This window comes from Trematosphaeria pertusa (assembly GCF_010094035.1).
Source record: "Trematosphaeria pertusa strain CBS 122368 unplaced genomic scaffold BU26scaffold_19, whole genome shotgun sequence".
NCBI lineage: Eukaryota > Fungi > Ascomycota > Dothideomycetes > Pleosporales > Trematosphaeriaceae > Trematosphaeria > Trematosphaeria pertusa.
The window spans coordinates 639,693-666,032 of record NW_022987230.1 but is presented as its reverse complement, the minus strand read 5'-3'; the positions used below and the strand labels follow the sequence as shown (position 1 = coordinate 666,032).

The window sequence follows — 26,340 nt, the reverse complement described above, 5'->3', positions numbered from 1 at the left end:
TGGTGGTTGGATTTGAGGAGTCCCCCGGCCCGGTGGAGGGCCAAAACGTTCTAGGCAAGGGCCTCCGATCGCTGCGGCGGCGCTAGCCGTCTGCAGCTCCGCGCCCGGCTGTCCTGCCTCCAATTCCTTCGAATTGCCAGCGCCCGCAAACCTTGGACGTTGCGTTAGATGAGCCGAGTATATCGCCGCCCTGCTGTTCTGCCCCAACAGCCTGCTCGCCCTCGTCAATCCAGGACGCCGCCCGTCTCAACGTCCCAAACTCCCCCACCCTTTTCGCCCAAACCCGAAATACCACAGTGCTGCCATGCGCACATACGATAAGCAAGCAATACGCGGCGCATCTGCATTTAGCTTGTGCCATGCACGCCCGCATCACACGGCTCAGCGCGTCCCTGAGCACCGTGGGAGGCTTGCCGAAAGCGGCCAAGCGCAGCTGGGCTCTAGAATTGGCGGATGCACACACTCACTGGCGGCTGGGCGCGCCGCCGCTGCACAGCTGACAGCGTAGACTGCAGCGGGCTAGACGCATGCACAAGAAAGATTGGAGAACGCATCTTTGCCGCTGGGCGAGGGGCGCGACACGTGCACGGGTGGATTCGTGCATTTGCCGCTCGATGACATCCATGCAGCCACAGAGGCCTCGTATGTAAAATTCAGACTTGCTTTTCGCTGCATAGACTAGCCATCTGTGCGCCAGGCCGAGATGAGAATGCAAATGCTCGCTCAATGCTCTTACACAGTGCTCCGTAAAGACGTGCAACTGCCATCCAGCGCTCTGCCGAGTCCCTACTGTGTATATGTGGAGAGGAAAAGAAACCCCGCCATGTGTAAACGCCCAAAGGTATGATGCCGCCGCTCCAATCTATGACCCTGCGCAAATGCGCCATTAGATATTACATGTACCAGAACCCAAACTTTTTCAACCCTGATGAAGGAAGTCGTCCCTGCGAATCCCGCTCCTATCGCACATGCTCCTGAAAATCCCACCTGCGTCGTACAGCCTCATCGGCGTGTCGAGCTCCGCGATTTGGCCCGCGTCCATGACGCAAATGCGGTCGTAGCCGATAATCGTCTTCAGCCGGTGCGCGATGCACAGCAGCGTCTTGCCCTTGAACCCGTCCACGATCGTCTTCTGGATCTTCTGGTCCGTCTCGAAGTCGACCGACGATGTTGCCTCGTCGCATACGATGATTTGGGACCCGCGCACTAGCGCCCGCGCAAGCGCCATGAGCTGGCGCTGCCCTAGCGAGAAGTTCAGACCTTCCTCTTCAACTACCGAGTCTAGGTGGATGCGGCCCGACTTGTCGTCCATGGACGCATCGTTGGAGACTAGGTCCGCTTGCCGTAGCGCACCCCATAGTTCAAGGTCCGAGTGCTCGTTGAACGGATCTAGGTTGGAGCGCACTGTGCCCTTGAACAGAGTCGGATCTTGGGGAATAATGGCGAGCTTGGAGCGCAGGTCGTGGAGACCAATCTTGCTAATGTCGACGCCGTCAATGGTGATGGTCCCTCCGGAAAGCTCCACCAAGCGGAAGAGGGTGCTCATGATGCTGGACTTGCCGGCTCCCGTCCGACCAACCACGCCAATGCGCTCGCCTGCTGCAACGTGCATGTTGAGCCCTTTGAGAACCAGCGGCAGTCCATCCCTGTAGCGCATCTGGACCTTGTCGAAGACGATCTCGCCGTGTTCTGGCCACGTCTTCCTGACTTCACCCATGTGGAGAGGCGCCTCCTCCTCCAGCATCGTGCCGTAATGATGGATGCGCTCTGTCGCGTTCATGTTGTTCTCAACCTCGGCGAGCTGTCGCACCGTGAATTGGATCATCTGGACGATCGTGAGAATGTACGAGAGCACCAGTCCTGCAATACTCGGGTTGACGGAGAATCGAGAGGTAACCACCAGGATGCCGGTCGTGAAGACAAGGAGAATGCCGATGACGTCCAGGCGGATGCTGAGCCAACGCTGATTCGCAAATGTCAGGTAGTATGCGCTATTCATGTCGTCGATAGCGTCGCGGACACTACGAGAAAACTGATCCTGAAGTCGATAGGCACGGATCGTCGGTGTTCCCATGACTGCCTCACTGAAGCGGGCGAAGACACTGCTACGGAGGACCGACTCGTGCCGCTTGACCTCGCGGGCAGATGCTCTGTAGTACGCAGCGGAGAACATGAAGACGAGAAAGAGAGGACCCAGGGCGATGGCGTAGTAATAGTAATAGGCGATGATGAGGATGAAGACGGATATAATCATGGCCAGTGTCATGAAGTACATACGGATTGCGTCCGTCAGCGTGTTGTCCATGACATCGATATCCTTCGAGAAGCGGTTCGTGATACGGCCGAGAGGCGTGGTATCGAAGAAGGACATCGGAGCGCGAAGGACGCGGTTAATGGCACGATGGAGCATCACCTTGCCAGCCTCAGTGCCGAAGACGGAAACGGCGATAGAGAAGGCAAACATCATCAAAGCCTGCGAAGCTCCGAGTGCTGCGTAAACACCGATCTAGACAAATTAGCCAAGAGCACTGCGTTGAAATCAAGGCACTTACGTAGGTTGCTTCGCCGTATCCGAACTTGTTGGAGGTCCACCATGAGAGCCACAAACTCGTCGCAATGTTGGCTCCTTGGGAGAGGATGAGGAGGAGTATGACAAGCGGGCCGACCCAAAGTCCACCTCCAGCTCTCAGGTAGGCAAGCCAGACACCCCACGACACACTCTTGACGGCGCGGTCTTCTTCCTGCATGAGCGCCACAGCAGGCTTTCTCTTTCTCGTCTTCTTCTGCATCTTCTTCTCATCTTCGACTTCGTCCTCGTTGACTTCCTCCTCCTCTTCCTTCTTCTCTTCTGATGCTGTCATGGTCATGAGCTGCTGGAAGTCTTCGTTGTGCGCCATTAGGTTGTCAAACGTGTCTATAGCTTGGATGCGGCCTCCTTCGATCCAGACGATCCTGTCGCACCGGCTTAGGACATGAAGCTGATGGGTGGCGAGAATGCGGCACTTGTCCTTGAGCAGTCCGCAAATGGCATTGTCCATGATATGGCGGCCAACGTGCGCGTCCACAGCAGAAAGAGGATCATCCATGAGGACAATATCGGCATCGAAATAGATGGCACGAGCGATATTCATGCGCTGTTTTTGACCGCCCGACACAGTAATGCCTCGTTCGCCGATTTCGGTCTTGTCGCCATTGGGAAGCATCTCGAGATCTGGCCGAAGCGCACAGGCATCGATGACCTTGTTGTACCAGTCCTGCTTGAACTCTTTGCCAAATACAATGTTCTCCTTGACGCTCGCATTCTGGATCCAGGCGTATTGAGGGCAAAAGGCTCGTGAAGCTCCAATCGTCACCTCGCCCTTTGTCTTTCTCATGTCGCCCGCCAAGGCAGCGAGCAATGAGCTTTTTCCGGAACCAACACTGCCAATGACAGCAAGCAGCTCGCTTCTCCCGACGGAGAGATCCAAATCTTTCATTTCGAACGGCTGCTCCTCCTCTTCTGCTTTCTCCGCAGTGCCTGGGGGCGTAGGACTGGCATTTCCCTTCGCAGACTGAATGCTCGCTCGCTTGTCCTTCTTCGTCTTCTTGTCTTTCCCAGGCTTCTTTCCGGGAGGGCCTCCGCCGGACCCCTTCGTAGGGGCGTCTTCATCTTCGCGCGTGGGGTGGCGCTCCCAAGTGAACTCCGCATTCTTCAACACCACAGCGTCCTGCGCATTGTAGTCCCACTTTGTATCCTCTTGAGCTTCTTCCGCCAGTAGGAACTCTTGGATTCTCTTGACCGAAGCATTGGCGTCGATAACCTGGCCGATGACGAGCGGGAGGAAGTTGAGAGGAAGACGAAGCGAATTGAACAAGGCGAGAGACGAGAATATGGGCGCGGGATTCAGCCCGTGGTCGGTAAGCGAGTATGTGATGAACGACAACATGGACGCGAAAACGGGCATCGACATGCCAACAGCCAGAATACCGTTTCGAATAGCGAGCAGAATCTGGACGCCGTGGATTTCCCGCCTCCTGATGGCATCGATGCGCTCGAGAAAAGCGGTCTCCCATCCGAAGTATTTGACAAAGCGTACGGCTTGAAGGATTTCCTGCGTCAAGCCGACACGTTGATCAGTCGTTTTGTTGATAGCCATCCTTCGGCGGAAGAGAGAACGGACTGCTCGCCCTAGCAATGGCATTGTAATTATGAGAAGTCCAAGACCAGGAAGGGCGCTATAGGTCAGATTGACGAGGAGCAGAGCTATTGTGACGAGGATTGCGATCGGAGAACACCAGATCATGTGGAAGAAGCCGCTCGCTTGGTCGACGCGGTACGTATCAGTCGACATCAGATTGATGATCCTGCCGTTGCCCCAGCCCTGTCCATCCCCAGACACGCCCTGCTGACTCTTCTGTACTTCCTTCTGCTTCTTCTTCAATATCTTCTTGTACCACTTCTTCTCCGCTTCGCTGCCAGGCTTGACCTCCGGAGGTGGTGCTTCAACGACTGCTTTTCCGCCTGCTTTGGCGCGACCAGAGAGCTTCATGGCTTTGTCGAATATGACAGATATCAGGACTGCCCTTGCTTGGCCGCCAACCATCATGCCTCGGTACATGAAGTGGTTCGTTGCCATGCTTTGCGTGAACTGCATCGCGGTAATACCGATGACCAAGCCAATGCCTTCTCCAATGTTCGGTGCCGGCAGGCCGGTATGCTGAGAGATATAGGCTTTGAGCGCGAAGTTGATGAGGTATCGTAGGACGAACGGCGCAACGGATTGGATAATGCTGCCGAGAAGCTGGCATAGACCGCCAATGATGAATTCCCACTTGAACGTGTCAAAGAGAGCTCCGAGAAGTGGTCGCTGTCCACCTAGTTCTCTCCGCCTCTTGAAAGAGGTCTGAAGCCTTTCGGCGAGAACAGCTGCGCTTCGATCTGGATTCACCGTCCAGAGATCGTTGTGCTCGAGAGGGCGCTTGTATCCAACCTATAATGATCCCGGCATTAGCTGCAGCACTATTCGACCACTAAGATCTCACTTACAGTCATGAGGGGTGCCATCCATTGGAAAGTGATCCGGCTCAATATCCCCGCACGATACTCCGGGCAGACCTCTCTGGTCTCTGGGACGGGCGGTTTGCGGCCCCATCTGAGCGGGTTCGCCTTCTTGTACCACTTCTTCTTTGCGCTCGCATGGCTTTTCGTGTCGGATAGCTCGTCGCTGAACTCTGAGACTCCGCTGGTGCCGCTCTGTAGTCGCGACAGGCCGCCTCGGGTACTGCGCCGTTCCATATTCGCCTCCAAGTCCTTCTCGGTCTCCACAGCCTCCCGCGGCTCGGTCACAATAGGCTCATACTGCTTCGTACTCTGGACCGCCACCTCTTGATCATTCAGGCGCCACTCCTCGTCTTTCGCCTTCTCGTTCAACGAGGAAGAAGTCGAGGTCGACATTCCAGCTTAGGTGTTGAAACCGGAGCGCACTTGCGTGTTGCCTAGAGAATGAAAACCAGCTGCCGGGTGCTGCTTCCAAATGGGAATTCAACAAGTGAAGCGAGTGTCAGGAAGCCAGGGTCGCTCTGGTAAAGTGCGCCATGAGGGCTGGTAGGGATTCGGTCGATGATGTTTCCGCGCAGTAGGCAGGCGAGAGTCATATACCTCGGTGGCTCAAATGGTGAGGTCAAGAGTCAAGCTAACATCGGCTACAGAACGGAGATAATACCTACCAATTAGGAGGACGACAATGCGCTACTAATCTGTGGGGTTGCTAAGCTTCAAAGAATATTTTACGCCATCGTATATCGGTCGGGGGTTCTTCTGCGCCGATCCCCGAATGCGCGGATCTTTAGCGAAGTGTGACCGGATTGGGGCCTCCCGGCGGACTAAAATCGCATATTGACCGGTCGACTGACCCGGGCACTGTGATATGAAATGGGAGGTGAGCCTGGGACCTGGAATTCTGGCCTTGTGGCATGTGGCCTCTTGACACCTTCAGGAGTGGTCCAACACATGCGCGGACAGACTGACAGAACGGGACCAAGGAACCAGAAGCTCGCTTGCGCAGAGATCGCTTGCTAGCGGGGCGGCTCGTAAGGAATTCCGAGTCCGATGAGCTGTCCCCGACCGCCTGCTACAAGAGTCGTGTCGGGACCGAAATCTCGTCCGCGGTCTTGACGCCTCGTACACAGCACATCGTGTGCACTGCTGCCTAAGATGGATGACTAGCCATCCTTCTTTTCCCCTTCACGTTTTGGCTCCAGTCTGCTCACCGACTTGCTGCAGTCAGCAACTGCCGATACGCCGTCTTTGCCCACCGCCGGTTTGTTGTGCGAGTGTGGCCTGGGAGGATCTGCCTTAGGAGTGGACTCTTCGGTGTGATCGAACCGCGCGGTCGGGATCGGAATGCGGGCATGGTGTCTGTCACCTGCGCTTGTATGCTTACGATACAACGCTGCATGGTTGAATGATACTGCTTCCGTTCGATGAGTCTCTCTATTCTGTAATACGATTGTGGAGCCAAACGCTACTATGCTCACTCGGAGGCTATCAGATTCCGCTCGGATTTTATTCCGCTCCGAAAGAGAGGGAGCCTGGTATGCAGGTCCGGCTCCACTCTCCACTGCGGTACGCGGGATGTGGAGCGGGCGGGGAAACGTCGTGGGCAGGAGAGTAGGTGTAGATGGCTCGCGCCGGCCTGGAAGACCACCTGGGCAGGCTTCCATCTGTCGTGCAAGAAAATTGGAGCAAGCGTAGAGTAACAGAACGTGGACCTCGCACGATGCTCAAGGCCCGATCTTAATACCCAATTTCAACCCTGGAGGGCCGCAAAAGGGGCCGTTGTAAGATGATACAACACAACACACATCTGCCGTCAGCGCTTGTGTTCGACCCTATCCAATGATACACAGCACTAGCCGCAAGTTTGCGCGAGTTAAGTTCTATTGCATTTAAACTCCCAATCAAGGTGCCTTCTGTGAAACAGATGTCTCGGCCAAAAGCATGACCAGTGCTTCCCAAAGGATGCTAGGCGCAAGCTACAGTACATTCTATCGTTTCTGCCATTTTGTTCCTATTGGTCCCAGTATGCTATAGCATAGAATGTCTTGAGCACCACAGAATGGATGAGCTCTACCAATTTCTTTTGTACGCCTCAATATGACCGAAAAGCGATGCCAATTTCGCACGTGAACGAGTGGGCTACATAGTGGTACATCCAGTCTAATTCTCGATGCCGATGTGAACATTTCTCTCGCCCGGAGGAAGTATTTCCTTCTCTTTCTCGCCCTTGAGGTTCGGTAGCTCCTCCATGGCATCCTTGATGATAGCGAGGGCGCTATCGATTTCTTGCTCGGTAATGACAAGCGGCGGGGCTAGACGGATAATGTTCTGGTGAGTCGGCTTGGCCTGTCCTTCAGCATCAGTACTCTGTATATTCGTGACATGTGCAATCTTGAGGGCTCTTCCTACCAGTAGGCCCTTCTCTTTGAAGAGCATACACAGATCCCAAGCGCTGTGGCCGCTCGTCTTGGTCTCATCAATTACGATAGCGTTCAGCAGACCCTTTCCACGGATGAGCTTGATCATGGGGTTGTTAATCGCCTTCAGACCGTCGCGGAACTTGTTGCCCAGCGTCTCGGCACGCTCGACCAAGTTCTCTTCCTGGATGATTTCGAGTGCTCGGATGGCGACAGCAGATCCCAGAGGGTTGCCCCCGTACGTCGAACCGTGTGTGCCGGGCTCGATTGTGAGCATGACCTCTTTCGAGCCCAAAACACACGACACAGGATACATGCCGCCTGAGATGGCTTTTCCGAGCAGAACAAGGTCTGGCTTGATTCCGCTCCATTCGTGGCATAGTAGTTTGCCTGTCCGCGCGATGCCGGTTTGGATTTCGTCGCAAATCAGTAGCACATTGTGCTTCACGCAAAGTGCCTTAGCCTCCCGCAGGTAGCTGTCGTCTGGCACCACGATACCTGCCTCACCCTGGATAGGCTCGACAAGGAAAGCAGCGGTGGTCTTTCCATAGCTTTCAAGAACTTCGCGCACATCGTCCACGTTGTTATATCTGATTGGCTTTCCAGTCGAAGGGTTGAAGCTGCCGATATTGGGAAGGTATGGGCCATAGTTGTCTCGTGATTCGGGGTCGGTCGACATAGTGATCGCGGCGAACTACTCGTGTTGCATTAGCTTTTGCTTCCAACATCTCGACCTGAACGGGGAGTCCTCACCGTCCGTCCGTGGAAGTTCTCCTGCACTGAGAACACCAATGCCTCATCGTGCGGTATCCCCTTTACTTTGTAGCCCCACTTCCGCGCAATCTTCACAGCGGTCTCAACCGCTTCTGCGCCAGTGTTCATCGGCAGCAGCATATCGAAGCCGAACATCTTGGTAGCGAATTCGGCGAAGCGTGGGAAGACATCATTGTAGAACGCCCGGCTGCTCAGCGTCAACCTCGAGGCCTGCTCGGTCAACGCCTTCACCAGCTCTGGGTGGCAATGGCCCTGGTTCACGGCGCTGTATGCGGAGAGGAAGTCGAGGTAGTGCTTGCCTTCGGGGTCCCAGACAGAGCAGCCACTTGCTCGCGAGAAGACTGCATTTGATCAGCATTCGAAGTGTGTAAAGCGCCTATTGGAGCATACCAATTGGCAGCGGATGATAGTTGTGAGCAGCAAACTTGGCCTCCGCCGTTATGGCTTCCTCAGAAGACGAAGCATGATACTTCGCAGGGTCCGGAGTGCCTGTGGGGTGGAATGCGCGCGCCGTTGGCTTCAAGGTAGTTCCATTGCTACCTACGGCTGCGCTGCCGTTCTGAACTGCGCCGGGAGCCATGGTGGTCTTCGATGTTGAAAGTTATCACGACGTGAGGTGGTGGGGCGAAAATCGGCCTTTGTTGGAAGTCGACGTGAGAGAAATGAAAGCCCCGCCTGGGAGACACAGGGGTTATAAGAGTTTGCTCGAAAGTCCGCAAGAAGCCTATTCTTGTGCTTAGGGGAAACGATCGTGAATTCCTGCCATTAGGGTTAAGCCTTGCGGCTCGCAGCGGGGTGACAAGCCCGCATTGGACGGAAGCTGATTGGCGCGTCCGAAGTCGGGCCAGAGATCCATGGTCTCGTGACCCTGCTCTAGGTACGGCCCGGGGTGTAGCTAGGTAGGGTGAGATGGAGGAGCAGAAACTGGAAGTTTGAGGTCGGAGAATGATGAGGAGGCGGGCGGAGTGTGTGTAAGGGCTGGGCCCGGCAAAAGTTGAAGCAGATCTGCTATTTCTCCTGTTCCTGCCTTCTGCGACATGCGCCATTTTCCCCCGCCATGGGAAACCGCCAAAATCCCATGTCCGGCGCATCCGGGCCGCAGCATTAGTATGTCCGCTGCAATACACAGTAGTCACAGCATTACAATCGGCTGGAGACAGTGTTCTCTGAATGCATCATTTACGGCTATCATCTCGTTGTATGGCAGCGCTAGCAATTCTCAACAACGACTAGCTCTGTCGCATCTGTGGCTTTCCAAGACGCGGCCAGATATACTCCGTACCACCTCGTGGATTCCAACCCCCCTATCCTTTAATGCAGAGGCCCATACTCGCAAGAAATGCTGATAGTCAAGGCTGCTATGCACAATCCTTCGCGGGAATGCATGCGGGCTTTTTCGTGCGCATATCGTCATGATTCTCGTCTCCAACATACCCAGAGTTGGCGCGAGACGCCCAAGGCACCTCCTAATCCTGGAGCGGTTCTAGAATGTTGCCACTACGTAGTGTTAGCGGATGCGGTTTGTTGTTGACGTCGGCGTACTCACGCTACGATGTTTGCCCATCCGATCAGGCGCCAGTGCTTCTCAATACGTCTCGATAGCGCAACCTTCTCGCCGATCTCTGTGCAGGCGGGGGAGGTGAGAGAGAGACGTGCAGCGTCAGCCTTTACGGCGATGACCTTCGCGCCAGTTGCTGTTGAGCCGATGTTGACCATCTACATCATAATGTCAGACTTCTGAACCGCGCGCTTCGTTTATGATACATACCAAAACTTCGTTCTTAGCAAGCTTTGCAACCTTGGCTTGCTTGCCATCGGCGGTCTTGACACCGAGCAATCTCCGCAGCAGGAAGTAGTTCACTTCCAACTCTGTATATATGTTGGGGAGATGGCCACGCAAACCCAAGACGAAGCCGACAAGACGGTCAGCACGACAAAGGGTAGGATCTACCCTAGTACCGACACCTATCCTGTGTTAGACTGATATATATTTTGTGCCAGACATGGGGAACTCACCGATGAGACCACCAGGGACGGCGAACTTGAGGTCGTTGTGTTCCGCGAACAGGGAAACCACTCGTGAGTAGATAGGCTTGCACTGGATCTTTCCGGAGCTGTCTTTCGACACGATACCGGGCCGAATCTCGATCTCATCACCCAGCTTCAGGACACCGGTCAAGATACTGCCACCGGCGACACCACCCTTGAGCTCATCGATCTCGGCACCGGGCTTGTTGACATCGAAGGATCGAATCACAATCATGTGCGGCTTTGCGGAAAAGTCTCGCACTGGAACGGGGATCTTGGTGATGAGGTGCTCGTTGATGGCGTCGATATTGAATTTGAGCTGCGCCGATATAGGAATGATTGGTGAGCCGTCGGCGACCGTGCCTCGGATGAACTTCAGGATAGACTCGTAGTGCGCTGCGGCGCCGTCTTCCCGCATCAAGTCGACCTTGTTCTGGAGGATGATGATGTGGTTGAGCTTCATGATCTCGATAGCTGCAAGATGCTCGCTCGTCTGCGGCTGCGGACAAGTTTCGTTTCCGGCGATCAAAAGTAGTGCGGCATCCATGACGGCTGCTCCTGACAGCATCGTGCTCATGAGAATATCATGGCCCGGGCAGTCTACGAAGGAGACGTGGCGCTTCAGCCGGTATGTGCCTCGGCATCCCTCTCGCTCACAGGGCGGATTCACCTCCTTCTCGCTCTTGAACGACCTGTAGCATGTCGGCCGCGGGCACTCCGGGTTATCGCACTGGTAGATCTTTGCGTTGGCATAACCAAGCTTGATGGTAATATTCCTCTCGAGTTCGTTTTTGAAGCGCACCGTCTGCACTCCTGAAATAGCCTTCACCACCGTACTCTTGCCGTGGGCGACATGGCCGATGGTCCCGATGTTGATCGTGGCCTGGCGGGAGATGATCTCGGGGGACAGTGGGTTCAACGTCGAGAAGTCTACTGTCGATGGATCTGGTTGTTCGCTGGCAGGCGTTAGCGGACTTTCGAGGAATCCAGCGACGTGATAGACCTACGGAAGCACCGGCCGCTCAACAGGCGGGAGCACTTCTCTCGTCTTTTTCAGAACGGACTTGGGCTTTGCCTCTTCTGCCTCTTCGGGCTCGGAGACGCTCTCGTCATCGCGGTGGTCGTGGTCGGACTCGGAGTCCATGTTGGGTGGTAATTCAGCTGGCCTCAATTCTTATATGCTAGCGATGGGAGGTACGGCAGGTCTGGCGGTAGATGTGGTGAGAGAGCGAGCTTGGGCAAGTGACAAGTGAGGTTACGGCGGGCCGCTTTCGAGGGAAATCGCACACGCAAAGGCGAAAAACAGCCATGACTCAATCCGTCGAATGGCGGCGGGGCGGCGGGCAAAAGATCTGCCGAGCCCGGGCGACCTACAAAATCTGCTGCCGACACGCCTCGCCTTTCTCTTCTTCATGAACAACGCATTTTATCACACTCACACAAAAGCATTTTCGATTCGAGATGCCCGCTGTCCTTGCGGCAGTGCGAGGTTCCATGAGAACGAAAACCGTCCGTGAAGTGGAGAAGAGATTCCAGTGGCTGATCTTGGGTGCGGTTTCTCTCTGCTTTCGAGCTGTGGGAGAGAGCGCAATGATTGGTCGTACATATATTCATCTTGCATTTTGCTTCCACCCGGAGTCACCGAGTCTTTAGGTTGTTTAGGTGCTCTCTACCAATTATATGGCATTCACACCAGCGTTTCCCGAGGGAGCGGGGCCCATGTGGACTCCAAAGTGCATCACCCTTCTAGCTCTGACGCAACTGTTGTGGCCATATTAGATGAAGTTGGTAGAATGGTGCAGCTCGAGAAGCCTCGATTTGCGGTTCTCCTCGCCTCGGCCTCGGAGTGTCTATCACACGCCTAAGGACGGCCTGCCCGCATTGAGTAAGCCTTCAGTGGTACCGTGGGATACTATCTTCAAAGTCACAAAGTACACATGACGAGCTATGAACAGACATAGCTACTAGTGCATTGAAGCCTGACCCCTTCGCCGTGCCATTGCGTTTGCTAGCCCATTGATGCTACTCTACCTGGGCACACGGTACTAGCTAGGTAACATTCACATGCTAGTATACTCACATGCCATTCTATCTACTCCACAGGGTTGTCCACGAGTCTGCTACCCGGACATCTTCCGCTTCCCATGACTCCATGCCCAGGCATCGATCCCTCGACCCCTCTTCGCAATTCCGCCGTCAGACTCTCTGGCCTTCTATATAAACCCCTCCCTCTCCCCCTTCAACTTCCCCACAGCCCATCAACAGCTCTTTCTCAGGCTTCCAACGACTAAAGGCCGTTGGTGACTACGGTATGAGCTGTGCTTGTGCCGCCTGAAGTAAAAACGACCCAGTCACTGATCATGCCTGCCGCGTGCGTTGTCTGACTAAAACCAACTCCGTATCACCGATATGACTACGGCGTGGGTGGCTGTCTAAAACGATTACTGGTGTACCTTGGCGTTGTCTGTGTGGCCTGGGTATGGGTATGAGACGTGCTTCAAAACTTGCGTGCGTTCTCTGGCATTGTAAGCATGATGGGCATCACTGCGACGCATTAATGAATTGTATAAAAGGACATCTTCACGTTTTCTCGAGAATCACTTTTCTCTAGCCGCCGCCCATCATGGAGAACGAGGACTCGATTCGCACTCGTTTATCCCAAATCCTGGATTCGATCGGGTAGGCTATCCGCTACGAAATTGAGATGTTGATGATCTTAATATCCTCCTCCGGTTTCTCCTTGTAGACCTTCGCGTTCTCGATTTTATGCACGACATCTAAGCCCTGAATCGCTCGTCCGAAGATGGTATGAAGGTTGTCGAGCCAAGGCTGCGCTCTAGTCAGCAAGGGAATCCCTCCCAACTGCTACGCACGTAATGACTTACCGTCTTCTCCGTAGTGATGAAGAACTGGCTGCCGTTCGAATTGGGCCCTGCGTTTGCCATACTGACTGTGTACGGCTTGTCGTGCTTCAGACTCGAAAACTCGTCCTCGAACTCCTTGCCCCAGATACTCTCACCACCTGTTCCATCGCCCATGGGGTCGCCTGTCTGGATCATGAACTTGCGGATCACGCGATGGAAGATGATATTGTTGTAGTATCCGTTCTTTGCGTGGGTAACGAAGTTCTCGACAGCCTTAGGAGCCGCTTCGGGGAAGAGCCGGACAGTAATATCACCGTAGGTTGTGTGGATAGTGGCTAAGGTACCGGTGGCTACGGGTTTATCTTCTAGCTTCTGCTTGGTAGAGATGTTGCGTGGCTTCTCATTTTGGATGTCTCGTTCGGATTTCGCGACGCTATTGCTGTTAGCTGAGATACCAATCCAAGGGCGACGGGGAACATACTTATTATCGTTTGTGAACATGTAGAATCGCACTTTACCAGAGCCGGTGGCCACAAGCATAGCGTCACGCGCCTCCGCTTCCTGCAGCAGCGGGTTTTCGCTGGCCGCCATCTCTACGGTGACAACGCCCTTCTTCTCCGGCTGGCCTTGGTATAAGCATAGCCACAGCGGTCGCAGTGACTCCTCTTGTCCATAGAGTTTGACTATTCGGTTGGTGAGTGTGTTGAGAACCTTGACGCCATACATCGAACCGTAGAGGATGAAGTTGCCCGTCTCGTCGAATATGACGTTCATCCGGGGCCGGATAGACGGCTGATCCAATTCGCGCTCTATGCTTAGCCTTCGACCAAACTCAATGTCTTCCAGTCGTTGAACGGCGGTACCAGCTTGCTGCATCTCCTGGACGGTCTCAAGAGACTCGTCATAAGTTCGATGGAGTTTTCCAGATGTAAAGTCGAATACCCTAATCTTGCGATCCGGGAACGAGAATGTAGCGAACTGCTTACCAGTTGGGGAAATAGTCAGCGACGAAGGTACTGATTTGGCCCTTTTGAACTCGAACAGGCTGGTCGAGCTTTTCATAGCGAAGACGTTGTCTGGCTTCTCAAAACTGCCGCTCGGCTGCCAATATTCCACCATGCCGCCTTGGTCCACGGAAACAACGCAGTCGAACTGGTTGTTGTACGCCATGAGCGCTACCGGCGTCTTGTGCACGCTCTTCAGCAAATGCAGTGGCTCCGGGTTCTCTCCTCTCCCGTCGTATATCCGTATCCAGGAGTTATCTTCTGACGAGACCGCAAGCAGTGGGAACGACGCGCCGCGACCATGTACCCAGCAGACCGCCTTCGGCGCATAATCCAGGCTCAGCATAGCCAGCAGATCGAACGTAACCACGTCAAAGATTTTGACCGATTTATCTGTGCCTGCAGTCGCGAAGCTCCTTCCATCCGCGCTGACGCTGACCGACCGTATTTCTCCATTATGCGCCCGGAACTCCTTCACGAATTCTATGCCCCCGAAATCTTTCTTCCAGAACTTTACCACGCCATCGATGGAGCTCGTTATCAAAAAGTCGGTAAATGGGGTAAGGGTGGTAAAGCATAGCTGGTCGCGGTGCATCAACGATTTGAAGTAGCGGCTCGCGGTCGGCAAGGCGGCGATGTAGAGTTTTTCATACGGCAGCTTCCTCCTTTTCTTCTTCGGTGCAGAAGAGGGGAGCGCGGGGCCAAAGTCATCGTCGGAAGAGGTATCGTCTGCTAAAGTGTGAGTGGAAATCGGCGGGCTAGTCAGGATTGAAGGGATGCATACCGTCGTTGGCATCGGCTGCAGGTTTTGGAACTTTCCGGTCATCGTCCTCCACATCTGACCGCGACCTCTTCCTTCCCTTTGGCGACTTAGTTCCGTCAGATTCCATGGCTTGTGGTTTCCTGGGGAAATGCGTGGATGGTTGAGAAGCAAGAAAGTGGTTCCGTGCGAAAGTAAGATTCGTGGCTGCCCAGGCTCCACGGCTGTCGCGCGGTCACGTGTCATGTCCCGTTACCGAGACGGCCTCACACAGATCCGTTCAGGTTTCCGAACATAGGGCTTGTAGAAGCTGAATATCATGGAGAAGATCACCGAAATACTGTCCGGTTGTTGGAAATGGTATCATTCATGGTATAGATAGAGAGGAGCCGAGCATTGCCTTAGTCCTTGTCCTCGTTTTCTGAGCCCAGCGCTTCCGTTGTGGCATTGGCAACAACCTTCTTCGGCACTTCGAACACATAGATCCCATTCGGAACCTTTCCAGACATCCAACGCCCTAGCCTGGCCTCCTTTCCGACGGCGGCCACAATGCACAAGCCTTCCTTGCCGCGTTCTCCTCTCTCCTGGGCTGACAGCCCATTTACTATCCCTCGAATAATGATGGAGTCGTCCTCACCATCTACATTGCCATTCATAGTAATGCTCTCGTCTTCATCCACAGGGATTCGACCAACCTTGCCCATCGGCTCAATCGTGCGCTTGTCCGGCCCCACGCGCCATGCTCTTATCCATCCATCCCAGCTCGCTGTCAAGATCAAGTCGGCAAAGGGCACTGTCGCGAGTGCCGTGATGTATCTCGCCAATCGCGGGCCGCTTTTGCGTGATGTTGCTACGTCGTCATCGGCAAACATCTCCTCGGGTGGGATGGAAGGATCGCGTCCATGCGCGAGGGGAAGAGTGTACAGTGGCTTCTTTCTGTTGACAGCCCACAGCGACAGCGCTCCGTTGTCAGAGCCTGTGACGAAGAGTTGTGCGTCCAGAAGAGCAACGCAGTCTACGGATCCTTCAGCATACGCAATAGGGACATCATCGCGAGCTCCGTTTATCTTCTCTTCTTCGTTTGTCGCGCCGCCAAATCGGCCCTTCTTCAACTTGTCCATGCCTTTGTGTCTCGTAGACGTGCCACTGCGGAACACTAGCTGGTTTTCTTCAACCACTTTCCATAATCTTGCAGAACGGTCTCGTGCACCAACACTGACACAGGTTTCTTGGTTCACCTCTAGTCCGCCTGCAACCCCGACGACGGTATCTTCGTGTCCATGCAGGGTTTCAATGTAAGCAGACTCTGGCGCACTCCAGACCAGGACTGCTCGATCCGCGCCTCCGGAGAAAAGCTGCTCTGTGCCTCTCCGAAACGAGAGCGAGGTCACGGCATCTCGATGTCGTGTGAAAAGCTTGCGTGGCGTCAACGTGTTTGCGTCCCAGATGATTAGACGGGCATGCTTGTCTCCGGTGGCGAGAAATTTCCCGGAGTCTGAGACTGCAATGGATATGATTTCGCCAGTGTGACCCAGATAGTCTTTATCGCCCTTCTTGTTCTTATTCCCTTTCCGCCAGAACAATCGTTTTGGTGTTCTTCTCGGTGTGATGTTCGTTCGCTGGCTCGGGTCCGTCGCATTATATACTTTCGGATCTGCAATTTCCCACTTCTCCACTACGAGGTCTTTACTGACTGTCCATGCATAAGGTAACCGGAGCGCACATCCTGTTATCGCTTTTTGAAGACCGGACTTCCCAAAGACGTGTGGGGTCTCTTCGAAGTCCAATCCTTCCGCAATGTTCCTGTAGATTTTGCCTTTGGTCTCAGCAACGTCTTCCTTCAGCCTTTGGGCGATCAAGTCCCGGTCGACATCCGCTGCATCGAAGCCTACGTCTTCCTGTACTTCGTTCTTGATGCTCTCGAGGTACTGTTCTGCTAGCCTCAGGCGCTTTTCGGCTGCTGTCTCGTGCTCGTCCGCTGAAGTCTCCGACTCGTCCTGGTCTTCGAAAAAGCCAGCGCCCTTTTCGTCTTCTGAAATATCGCTTCCAGATATCGACTCTTCCCGTTCGGTGCGGCGGGGAGCTCGCGTGGATTGAGAAGTAGCCGGTGCTACATTGCGCTTTTTTGAGGCTGTGGAGGTGGTTAAGGCTCTTTTCCGTTTCCGCTGCGACGCGGGTACTGTAAAGAAGGAGGACATTGCTGTGTTAGCGAGAAGCAGCGGCAAAGCTGTTTCTTCAAAAAGTTCGAGCATCGGCGTGAACTTTTTCTGACGCCGACACGCTTCGGAACAACCTTCCGCCGCGCCGCGCCGCGCTTGCCCTCAGCCAGAGCTCCGTCCGCGAGGTGAACGAGAAGCTTCCCCATTATCGACCGCCATCACCTCTGTCGCCATCTGCTTACCCTGTCTCGCTTGTAGCAAAGCCCGCGGAAGCTCTAGTGCAGCTCAAAGAGTCTCACTCTCGCTATTTCCACCGAAGCACAACAGCACCTATTCGCACATCCTCGTCGCCCATCGCCCGCCTCCCGGCAATACCACACGTTACCAAGAACACGTCATATACTCCAATCATGAGCGGCAGCAGCGATCCGGAGCGCGACCACGCTCTCGAGGAGTACAAGGGCAAGCTGCTGGAATCAAGAGAATGGGAGGCCAAGTTGAAGGCGCTCCGGTTAGACATCAAGGGCCTGCAACATGACTTCGACGTATCAGAAGAAAACATAAAAGCGCTACAGAGCGTGGGCCAGATAATAGGAGAAGTCCTCAAGCAGCTAGACGAGGAGAGATGTAAGACCAAACCCCAGCCCACGGTCCCCGGATTCCTAGAGCTTGAGCTGACACCCTGCAGTTATCGTCAAAGCCTCGTCAGGTCCTCGATACGTCGTCGGCTGCCGGTCGAAAGTCGACAAAATAAAGCTGAAGCAGGGAACCCGAGTGGCGCTGGACATGACGACACTCACCATCATGCGAATGCTGCCGCGCGAAGTCGACCCGCTCGTCTACAACATGTCTCTCGAAGACCCCGGACAGGTCAGCTTCGGCGGTATTGGTGGTCTGAACGAGCAAATTCGCGAGCTTCGCGAGGTTATCGAGCTGCCGCTGAAGAATCCAGAGCTCTTCCTGCGGGTAGGCATCAAGCCACCGAAAGGTGTACTGCTGTACGGCCCACCGGGAACCGGAAAGACGTTGCTAGCACGAGCGGTGGCAAGCAGCTTGGAGACGAACTTCCTGAAAGTCGTCTCGTCCGCTATTGTCGACAAGTACATTGGAGAGTCAGCACGTCTCATCCGAGAGATGTTTGGTTATGCAAAGGAGCACGAACCATGCATCATCTTCATGGACGAAATCGACGCCATCGGTGGGCGAAGGTTCTCTGAGGGTACCTCGGCAGATCGTGAAATTCAGCGAACGCTGATGGAGCTCCTCAACCAGCTTGACGGTTTCGACTACCTCGGACAGACCAAGATCATCATGGCGACAAATCGACCCGATACGCTCGACCCTGCGCTTCTGCGAGCAGGACGTCTGGACCGAAAGATTGAGATACCTCTGCCTAACGAAGTTGGGCGTCTGGAGATTCTGAAGATCCACGCTAGTGGCGTGCAGATGGAGGGTGAGATCGACTTCGAGAGCATCGTCAAGATGAGCGATCAGTTCAACGGAGCTGATCTGCGAAACATTGTCACAGAAGCGTAAGTTCAGCCTCGCTAGTTCGCGATACCTGAAGCTAATAGGACGCAGCGGTCTATTCGCCATCAAGGACTACAGGGACGCCATCAACCAGGACGACTTCAACAAGGCGGTGCGCAAGATGGCCGAGTCGAAGAAGCTGGAGGGCAAGCTGGAGTACCAGAAGTTGTAGAGAAGGGTATCTCCAGGTCGCGCGCTTGGAAGACAATGACGGCACGCACGATGAAAAGAACCCGTCATGTACAGTAATGATATCTTGGTAGCAGAATGGTCTATTCTGCACTCCGCGGCTTATGGCTTATACGCTATCCTGTGGGGCACCGTGCCCATCTGTCTCTCAATCTCGCTCAAAGACATGAGCCGAACCTGCCACCTTAGCTCCAATTCTCCGAAGTAGTTTGGCTTCTCTGATACCTTCTTGAAACCCACGCTCTCAAACAACTTGATGCTTCTCGCGTTCCCACTGTCGATCTTAACCCGCAGGTAATTGAGATAGCTGCCTGTCTTGCCATTTCCATGCGCGATGTGGTACTCGTTCATGATGCCGCTGAAGGAAGTCAAGATGTACCACAGGAAAGCTAGCAGGGTCTCTCTTCCTAGTCCTTTGCCTTGGCAGTCTTTCCGAGCAATCATGATCTCTACTTCGCCAACGACACCATGCATCTTCCCCTCTTGGATAGTTTTCTTCGTTCCCTCGTGGATGAGTCGCCAGTGGGCGTGTTCCTCCTCTCTGTCGTCGTCTGCGTTCAGAAAGAGATTCACGTCGCCGATCATGGTTTCTGGTGCGTCGTCCTTTCCTGGAGTGACTTTGGGGTGCGCGTCCTTGACAAGGATCTCGGAGTGGTTGATGTGGTTTGGTGCCGATGGCGGCGTGCACACGATGAAAGTCAGCTTGTCAGCGTCCGTGCGCCAGGACTTCTGCATGGCGTATTCTTCGGCGAGCGTGAGCGGTTCTGAGGCGGTTGCTTGCTGCAGGGACTCGTCTTGCATCCATTCGTGGTAGGTCGGCACGTGGTGTCCGCTGTAGGGGACCAGTAAGACCTTTGAGGTGAGTAGCGCTGGAGGGTGTCAGTACATGAGAGTATATTTGGTACACTGGAGGGATCCGGGTGCGTGCCTTCGTGCTCGTTCAGCTTCATTTTTGGGCGTTGGTACAGCTTCCGAGAAATTTTAGGCTGGGTATTGGTACGGCGAATTGTTGGTCCTAGTGCTCTCCGGAGTATTTAAGCCGAGTCAAGCCTAAAGAAGAATGCAATATCCTTGTGCTGCTTTGGGGTTTGAAGATGAGTCGGCCGTTTGGTGGATCGGAAAGTGCCCTTCGATGGTAGAGATGATTGCAAAATCTTTCTTGAGACGTTCAGCACTTCCGTCATCGAAATTTATCAGCTCAACCCACCTATATAGCGAGATGGCTCTCGAGCAGCAAATGGGTGCCTATTCTCTAATGTTAGTGTAGTGTTGGAGTTGGATATGTTGCCGGTTCTGGGCGTTCACAGGCACCTCTGCAGCTAGTCTCCGAATGGTAAGAATAGGCCTCCAGGATCTTGCCATCGGCCTTTTTCCCCTTGCCTTCCCACTTCAGCATTTATCATCATCCACACCAGAATCTCTGCGCTCGAAGCGTCTGTTTGACTCCAATTCGTTCTCTCACGCCTTTCTGCGTCGGTAGAGTGAAAGATCCAAAGAGCATGCGGGAAGACGGCGCCAAGCCATACATTATTTCCGCTTCACATCAGTAGCTTTCATTGGTTTCTCCTATCACAACATCAAGACATATTCGTCATGGCACCGATAAAAGTCCTCGTTACCGGCGGTACCGGCTTTCTAGGCTCAAGAATTGTCGAAGCCCTCATAGAAGCCAAATCCTTCGAAATCACGGCCCTGGACATCAACCCACCCGCACTCGGTACCCAATCGTATCCTGAAGTTAAATATGTGCGCGCCAACGTCCTCCAACAAGAAGAACTGCGGAAGGCTTTCAGTGAGGCAAGGCCTACTATTGTGATCCACACGGTGGCCGTTATTCCGCTCGGGGACGCGCGATATAGTACGAAGGGCAAAGAGGCGGTGTTTGAGGTCAATGTAGGAGGTACGAGGAATGTTCTCAATGTGTCGAAGGAGTGTGGTGCAAAGGGCTTGGTGTATACGTCGAGTGTGACTGTGGTGCTGGACGAGCTCGAGGTAGACTTTAAGAACGTTGACGAGACTTGGCCAACTGGGAGGGCGACGACGACGTATGGGCAATCTAAGGTAAGGAAGCAGTTCACAATTCCATGCTATACCTGCAATTGCATAAGAGGGCCTAAAGCCTTCAGCATGCCCTTTACAACCTCCGATCCACCATCACCACGGTCGTTTCATTGCTCTCTCCAGAGCGGTCTCGTAGCTCTATTGTCGACAGTTACATACCCAGCTTGCTTATTCTCCTGTATCCTAGGCGGCGGCCGAAGCCCTTGTTCTATCCTTCAACACTTCCGACTTCTTGACGTGCGCCCTTCGCTCGGCCGTCCTCTTCGGACCCCAAGACCCAACCTGTATTCCCATCCTCCACGGTTGTATCGCGCGAGGTGAGACGCCCTTCATACTTGGCGAGGGCACCAATCTCCAGGACTACGCCTATGTGTGTAACGTCGCAGACGCGCATGTCCTTGCCGTCCGCAATCTCCTTGACTCTGGCACGGCAGCCGGGGAAGCCTTCTTCATCACCAACGGTGAGCCCGTAACGGCACGAGACATCTGTATCGCGGTCTGGAAAGAGTTTGGACATGTACCGTCGTTTCAGGTCAGGATTCCAGAAGGACTGGCGTGGTGGCTGGCACTGGGCATGGAGCGGCTAACTTGGATGACTGGATCGAAGAGTACGTTGAGTAGAGGTATGATTCTGGATGTGACCAAGAATAGATATGTAAGCATAGCGAAGGCGAGAAGGGTACTGGGATATGAGCCGAAGGTGAGCTTGCCGGAGGCTATGCGGGTGAGCTGTGAGGTCAGTTAGCATGCTCTCAGTGATGAAGTGGTGTTGACCCGCGTCTAGCACTTCAAGCAACGATGGAGCGAACAAGAGAAGAGGTGATCTGTTGCTCTGCTGTATATGTCCCTGCGGAGATGGCGGTATACATTGGCCAATTTCAGTTGGAAGGGGGTTAGGGTCGGTGGGCGGGTCTGCGAGGAGTGCAACGTTTTAGCGTCACCCACGCCCCTGCCTGTTCAAGACTTTGAGGAGCGCTCTGCGCAGCCACACAGACGCGCTACGCAACCTAGGAACTGAAATGTGGGGAAGGGGCTTGTCGATGAGAAAACGCGTGCGGGTCACTATGTCAAAGGTTGTCATTATAATCCCTCTTATGCAGTTAGGCGCCTTCGAAAACTGGTGAATCCGCACCTGGATTGCTCCAGCGTATATGGAAATGCGATGTTTACCTCCGGCTACTCGCGGGGTGGACATCACGCACACATAGCGGTTGAAAGTGAATGGCAACCGCGAGGGGACAAAAACAGTTGTCCGGCCCGCGAAAGGCTTTGCAGTGACTGTTCTGATACCATATTAGCGAGGCTTGACGTGATCAAACTGGAAGAATGCTTCTGAAGGTGACTTCGAAACACTTTGGCCGCGGTGTAGGCGGCTATGTAGGTGAAGTTGGCCCTCGCAGTATCGGCTTTGCTTCCCGAGCCTTAGCAACGGATGGGAGGGCAGCTGCCTTGACCTCTGCTACGTGCCTGCCTGCCAGTTTAGTCGCACCTCGTCAAAACTCTTCCCTCGCCCTCGCCCACTCCTTCTCCTCACCTCACCACCACCCTCTTCCTCTTCCCCCCTTCGCCTTTTCCTTCTTCTCTTCCTACCTAGGGGGCGTTTCTGGTTCGGGATCGCTCAGTGACGTTTACAAGGTCAGTGTTTCCCTCCTCTTCTTCAAGCAGGACAGTCTCGTGGGCTGCAAGCGCCGCTCAGGTGATGCCGTTGGGACAACATCCTTTCGACGGGCCTGAGATGGCTTTGCTTGCACTCACCATAGGCCTCGTCTCTTTTAGGGCGCTGCGAATATGTGCCTATGCCTAACATGTCGCTGACCTTGGGCTGATAGGTTTCCTTGGAGCGTGATCGGACGTCTAGTCTTTCGTCACAACGCGCTGACCTCTTTTTCGTTCCTCGACGTTTGTTCCAGCGTCAGGCGTTGCGGAGTTGAGGTGCTACAGTGCACGTCTTCAAATCGTTCCCACGATCAGCGACTCTTTCCCATCTCCTACCCTTCAGTGAGTGACGATTTTTGCCTTTGACGGTCTCTAAGTTGCTTGATGCATGGCCTGCTCTAACACCAAGAAGTAACACCGACGCAATGCCGAATGTGTACTCCCGAGTTGCCCCTGAGCAAGCAACCTTAGGTCGCGGGCTCAGTGCCATCGTACAGATCGCTATACGCTCTATCTCCAACCCGCCAGTCAAGGGACAGGATCTCCTCCTAAAACTCCCCGCTGAAATCCGCCTGATGATCTACGAGGAGCTCCTTATCGTCTGGCCGAAGACTGTCTTCCGCGGCGCGCGGCAGTTCGGTCCACTATCACCGAAGGAGTACAACGAGGATGTGATACTACATTGGCAGATCCTTCTGACTTGTCGGAAGTACTTCGAGGAGGGAGCCCCAGTCATGTACGGCGGCAACAAGCTGGTCTTCTGCACTGGCAAAGGAGGTGACCCTGGCCAGTTCTGGCGCTTCCCAATCAACATCCGCTACATGCGCTACGTAACGGACCTGGGTATCTACCTTCGAGCCGACAAGCCAACGAGCCAAGCTAGCCAGCGAGTGGCTCACTTCATGAAAGCTCTTGCTCGCCACGGAAAGAAGTTGAACCGTCTTGTGGTGCTCCTCGGCTCTGACCGATACTACGAGGCGGCCTGCCCCTGGGATATTCCTTTCTTTGATCATCCAGTGTCCCAGGCACTTGTTCAGCTCGTCAAGTCGCAGACAGTCAACCACTTAAAGATCCGAGTCCACGACGGGGCCCTTCTCTACAACGGATTTGGTTCGTATCTCTGTCAGACGTTCCGGGAGAACGGATCTATCGCCGGGCGGTCCCTTGCGTTCACTTTCTCCTGCACCTGCCCGCCCCACTGTCCTCTGTATCCGCAGAATGACTGCTTCCTCTGTGGTTGGCCGCTGGAGTTCCCGGACCAGGCGCCCGTCGAGTTCCCCTCCAATCCTGCAGGTGTGGAAGCTCTAGTCGAGCGAACCATGGAGCTACAAGACGATCTCTTCCAACTTGGTCTCCTCCCCCCGAAGGATGACGACGACGAAGAGGCTGACGAGGAGGACGCCGGCCCCTACACGACGGGACAACCGGTTGAGGACACCTATGAGGATAATAGGCTGGCATTTCACTCAGGCCTGTATTACACCGACCCCAACTGGACATCAGAAGAAGTTCTAACAAGTACAGTCTCCTCCACGGCCAGGTCCACCGCTACCGAGGCGGCATGACGCCTCCCAAGGTATGGTATTATCGCCAGACGGAGCTCACGGAGTTCTTCCAATTCGTGGAATCCGATCAGTACCACGCGACGGTCTTCGGTGCTGCGATTTAATCCTTGGCTCGGATGCCTCTCCTCGCAACCCGCTCGTTTCGACGAATACCGCGGCGTCTACCTTCTTACGGATCATTTCATTCAACCAATACTCGGATATTATGGGTGAAGAGGATGTGACCATGGGGTCTATGTCGCGGGTTTACACTTAGCTGACTGAAGCTAGCCGCCATCTCCTCTTCTATGCGATTTCATTTTCTCTTTCAATTTCTCGGCTGCTATACATCTACTAACCTGGGCGTTCGCTCCGTACGAGAAGCGCAAGACATGGGCGAGAAGGACATGGATAGGAGGGATACATCTGGAGGACATGGTCAGCATCCGCAATAATTTACTCCGTGCGGTGGTACAAGCAGACAGTCATACAATGAGAGCAGTATACATACTATCACACGCGGACACTGAACGCAAAACATACAAACCTTCAGCACTTGTTAATCGGCAGTGGATTCTATACAGAAATCGTCGACTGTGATTGTCTTTGTGCGCCTCATGATGCGTCTAAATGTTTACAAACCTGTTCAGACAAACCAGAGTAGGGTTCCCAACACCTATGCCCATCCATATTGTACAATCCTCGCCCCCAATGCTGATGTCGACGTCTATACAATCTTCTCCGCCTCTTCTAAGAGTCGCTCCACCCTGAACCCACCATCTCCCTTTGTGAACATCTCAAGCAGCTCGCCTCTTCCCTTGCCTTCCTCACCCACAACGTAGAACTTCTGCATGCACATCACCAGCCACCGCGCTTCGTCCACGCTCACACCTCTGTTCTCGACTACAGTCCCTTGCCCCAGCACCAGATTGTGTGAATCCGCAAGCTCGGAGTGGAATGTTATCGTCGTATGTGGACTTGCGAATTCGCCTCGCAGCTTGAACTCCGCCAGTGTTGTGAACAGAAGCGTCGTGGTATTTGGATGCGGGTGTGCAAACTGCAAGTAATGTAACTCGGCAGCTTGCTGTGTCTGCCCTATTTCTGCAGCTGCTCCTTGTTCTGAGGGAACTTCCCGCGGGAGGGGTAGAACGAAGGACGGATGCCTTTTTGCGGTCTGGAGGAGGGACCCGAAGGTGGTGGCGGGGAGGGCAAAGTGGAGCGATTGAGGGTTCGACGCGTGTCGCAGCCGCCAGAGGGTTTGTATTTCTTTCTCGGGGAGGGTGGAGATCTTGGTGAGGTCGAGGAAGGAGTTTAGAATCTTGACGCCGGGAGGGGGTTTCGATGCGGTACTATTGGGCTGTGGTGCAGGTGGAGGTGGAGGTGCCGGCCATGGCGATTTCGCAGTTGAGGGGGATGCCGATGCGTCCGAGGACGTAGAGGGCGAGGGCGAAGGTGTGGGAGAAGGCGTCAGTGGTGCTGTTGCGCCTGGAACTGCTGCTTCCTTCCTCAGCTTGTCTATCTTCTCCTTGTATGCTTCTTTCAACTCTAATATGTCCTTCATTCCTTGTTCTTTCGCTTTTGATTCTAGCTTCTCCCTATACTTTGCTATTATGCGCTCTTGCGTTCCATGCGTTGCGAGGAAGCGGACATCTTGGACGCGGGCCCAGCGGCGTTGGCAGGTGCGAGGGTTTGTGAGCGGTTGACGGAGGAGATGCCGTATCGTAGGTACTCGATATGAAGCCATTGTGGGTAGGAGAATGGGGAAAAGGATGATTGGGACCTATGGGCGCATCGTGAAAGTCGAAAGGTCGACCGGGATTCGTCAGTGAACCATGCATAACAAGAGCTTTGCCGAGATCGATCCGAACAATCACCAAGCCACTGGCAGCCTCGCCCAGCCATGGTCGCGTCGGCTATCATTTGCTTTTCCAAACGGCTACGATGTCATCGAGAATGTTGGCGGGAATGCGCGCAGGGTTCGTGTTACGAGGGTGGGCCAAGGGTAGTTTGGCGCAACGGTGCATGAACGACATCGAGGCTGACGACCTTCGAAAAGGCTGGAGGCTTGTCTCCCCCATGTTCCTGCGTCTGCCCGCGCACGGAATGGGGTAGCTTGCACATGGCACGCAGCGAGGGGCTCACGTAGCCGTGTACCTGGTCTTGCGCCTTCTAGATATGACCAGGCTACAGTAGCTTTTGGCCGTGTCGACCCTCTCTCAGTAATCGATCCGCGTCGTTTTCGGCCGTTTGTGTTTGAAAATGGCAGTTCGGTGGTCAGAATCCAATACTGCTGCCTGCGCACTCGCGGGGATGACG

At 54.3% G+C, this 26,340-nt stretch overlaps 11 protein-coding genes across 11 annotated transcripts; 3 read left to right on the top strand and 8 right to left on the bottom strand.

Moving 5' to 3' along the window:
• Positions 1 to 29: 29 nt before the first annotated feature.
• BU26DRAFT_132405 (uncharacterized protein) lies at positions 30 to 591 on the bottom strand. Its single transcript, XM_033819684.1, has one exon. It carries the CDS (start codon positions 371 to 373, stop codon positions 83 to 85), a length of 291 nt encoding a protein of 96 aa, XP_033677758.1. The 5' UTR covers positions 374 to 591; the 3' UTR covers positions 30 to 82.
• A 48-nt stretch (positions 592 to 639) lies between these two features.
• BU26DRAFT_524316 (P-loop containing nucleoside triphosphate hydrolase protein) lies at positions 640 to 5,732 on the bottom strand. The gene is made up of 3 exons (XM_033830253.1): positions 5,027 to 5,732; positions 2,553 to 4,970; positions 640 to 2,506 (listed from the first exon to the last, which is right to left on the bottom strand). The coding sequence occupies exons 1-3, from the start codon at positions 5,432 to 5,434 to the stop codon at positions 920 to 922; spliced, it is 4,413 nt and encodes a 1,470-aa protein (XP_033677757.1). The 5' UTR covers positions 5,435 to 5,732; the 3' UTR covers positions 640 to 919.
• A 1,466-nt stretch (positions 5,733 to 7,198) lies between these two features.
• On the bottom strand, positions 7,199 to 8,809 carry BU26DRAFT_534735 (ornithine aminotransferase; the record flags this gene model as incomplete). Its single annotated transcript, XM_033831231.1, has 3 exons — positions 7,199 to 8,149; positions 8,209 to 8,570; positions 8,620 to 8,809. 3 exons carry the CDS (start codon positions 8,807 to 8,809, stop codon positions 7,199 to 7,201), a joined length of 1,503 nt encoding a protein of 500 aa, XP_033677756.1.
• A 577-nt stretch (positions 8,810 to 9,386) lies between these two features.
• On the bottom strand, positions 9,387 to 11,523 carry BU26DRAFT_467172 (uncharacterized protein). Its single transcript, XM_033825256.1, has 5 exons — positions 11,265 to 11,523; positions 10,246 to 11,213; positions 9,998 to 10,194; positions 9,776 to 9,945; positions 9,387 to 9,726 (listed from the first exon to the last, which is right to left on the bottom strand). Exons 1-5 carry the CDS (start codon positions 11,399 to 11,401, stop codon positions 9,696 to 9,698), a joined length of 1,503 nt encoding a protein of 500 aa, XP_033677755.1. The 5' UTR covers positions 11,402 to 11,523; the 3' UTR covers positions 9,387 to 9,695.
• Positions 11,524 to 12,835: 1,312 nt separating this feature from the next.
• On the bottom strand, positions 12,836 to 15,247 carry BU26DRAFT_467170 (uncharacterized protein). The gene is made up of 4 exons (XM_033825255.1): positions 14,910 to 15,247; positions 13,603 to 14,854; positions 13,143 to 13,554; positions 12,836 to 13,086 (listed from the first exon to the last, which is right to left on the bottom strand). Exons 1-4 carry the CDS (start codon positions 15,013 to 15,015, stop codon positions 12,949 to 12,951), a joined length of 1,908 nt encoding a protein of 635 aa, XP_033677754.1. The 5' UTR covers positions 15,016 to 15,247; the 3' UTR covers positions 12,836 to 12,948.
• Positions 15,248 to 15,249: 2 nt separating this feature from the next.
• On the bottom strand, positions 15,250 to 17,106 carry BU26DRAFT_524312 (WD40 repeat-like protein). Its single transcript, XM_033830252.1, has one exon. It carries the CDS (start codon positions 17,081 to 17,083, stop codon positions 15,287 to 15,289), a length of 1,797 nt encoding a protein of 598 aa, XP_033677753.1. The 5' UTR covers positions 17,084 to 17,106; the 3' UTR covers positions 15,250 to 15,286.
• Positions 17,107 to 17,223: 117 nt separating this feature from the next.
• On the top strand, positions 17,224 to 18,995 carry BU26DRAFT_467162 (26S proteasome subunit P45). Its single transcript, XM_033825254.1, has 3 exons — positions 17,224 to 17,671; positions 17,733 to 18,576; positions 18,626 to 18,995. Exons 1-3 carry the CDS (start codon positions 17,455 to 17,457, stop codon positions 18,744 to 18,746), a joined length of 1,182 nt encoding a protein of 393 aa, XP_033677752.1. The 5' UTR covers positions 17,224 to 17,454; the 3' UTR covers positions 18,747 to 18,995.
• Positions 18,589 to 19,823, bottom strand: BU26DRAFT_132165 (uncharacterized protein). Its single transcript, XM_033819683.1, has 2 exons — positions 19,692 to 19,823; positions 18,589 to 19,632 (listed from the first exon to the last, which is right to left on the bottom strand). Exons 1-2 carry the CDS (start codon positions 19,711 to 19,713, stop codon positions 18,866 to 18,868), a joined length of 789 nt encoding a protein of 262 aa, XP_033677751.1. The 5' UTR covers positions 19,714 to 19,823; the 3' UTR covers positions 18,589 to 18,865.
• Positions 19,824 to 20,166: 343 nt separating this feature from the next.
• BU26DRAFT_467159 (C-3 sterol dehydrogenase/C-4 decarboxylase-like protein) lies at positions 20,167 to 22,038 on the top strand. The gene is made up of 3 exons (XM_033825253.1): positions 20,167 to 20,824; positions 21,012 to 21,560; positions 21,609 to 22,038. The coding sequence occupies exons 1-3, from the start codon at positions 20,357 to 20,359 to the stop codon at positions 21,645 to 21,647; spliced, it is 1,056 nt and encodes a 351-aa protein (XP_033677750.1). The 5' UTR covers positions 20,167 to 20,356; the 3' UTR covers positions 21,648 to 22,038.
• Positions 22,039 to 23,002: 964 nt separating this feature from the next.
• Positions 23,003 to 23,955, top strand: BU26DRAFT_467158 (uncharacterized protein; the record flags this gene model as incomplete). Its single annotated transcript, XM_033825252.1, has 1 exon — positions 23,003 to 23,955. A coding segment is annotated over exon 1 (900 nt), but the record flags the coding sequence as incomplete, so codon positions are not given.
• Positions 23,956 to 24,555: 600 nt separating this feature from the next.
• Positions 24,556 to 26,267, bottom strand: BU26DRAFT_524309 (ATP11-domain-containing protein). The gene has a single exon (XM_033830251.1). The coding sequence runs from the start codon at positions 25,766 to 25,768 to the stop codon at positions 24,752 to 24,754; it is 1,017 nt and encodes a 338-aa protein (XP_033677748.1). The 5' UTR covers positions 25,769 to 26,267; the 3' UTR covers positions 24,556 to 24,751.
• Between the last annotated feature and the right edge of the window lie 73 nt (positions 26,268 to 26,340).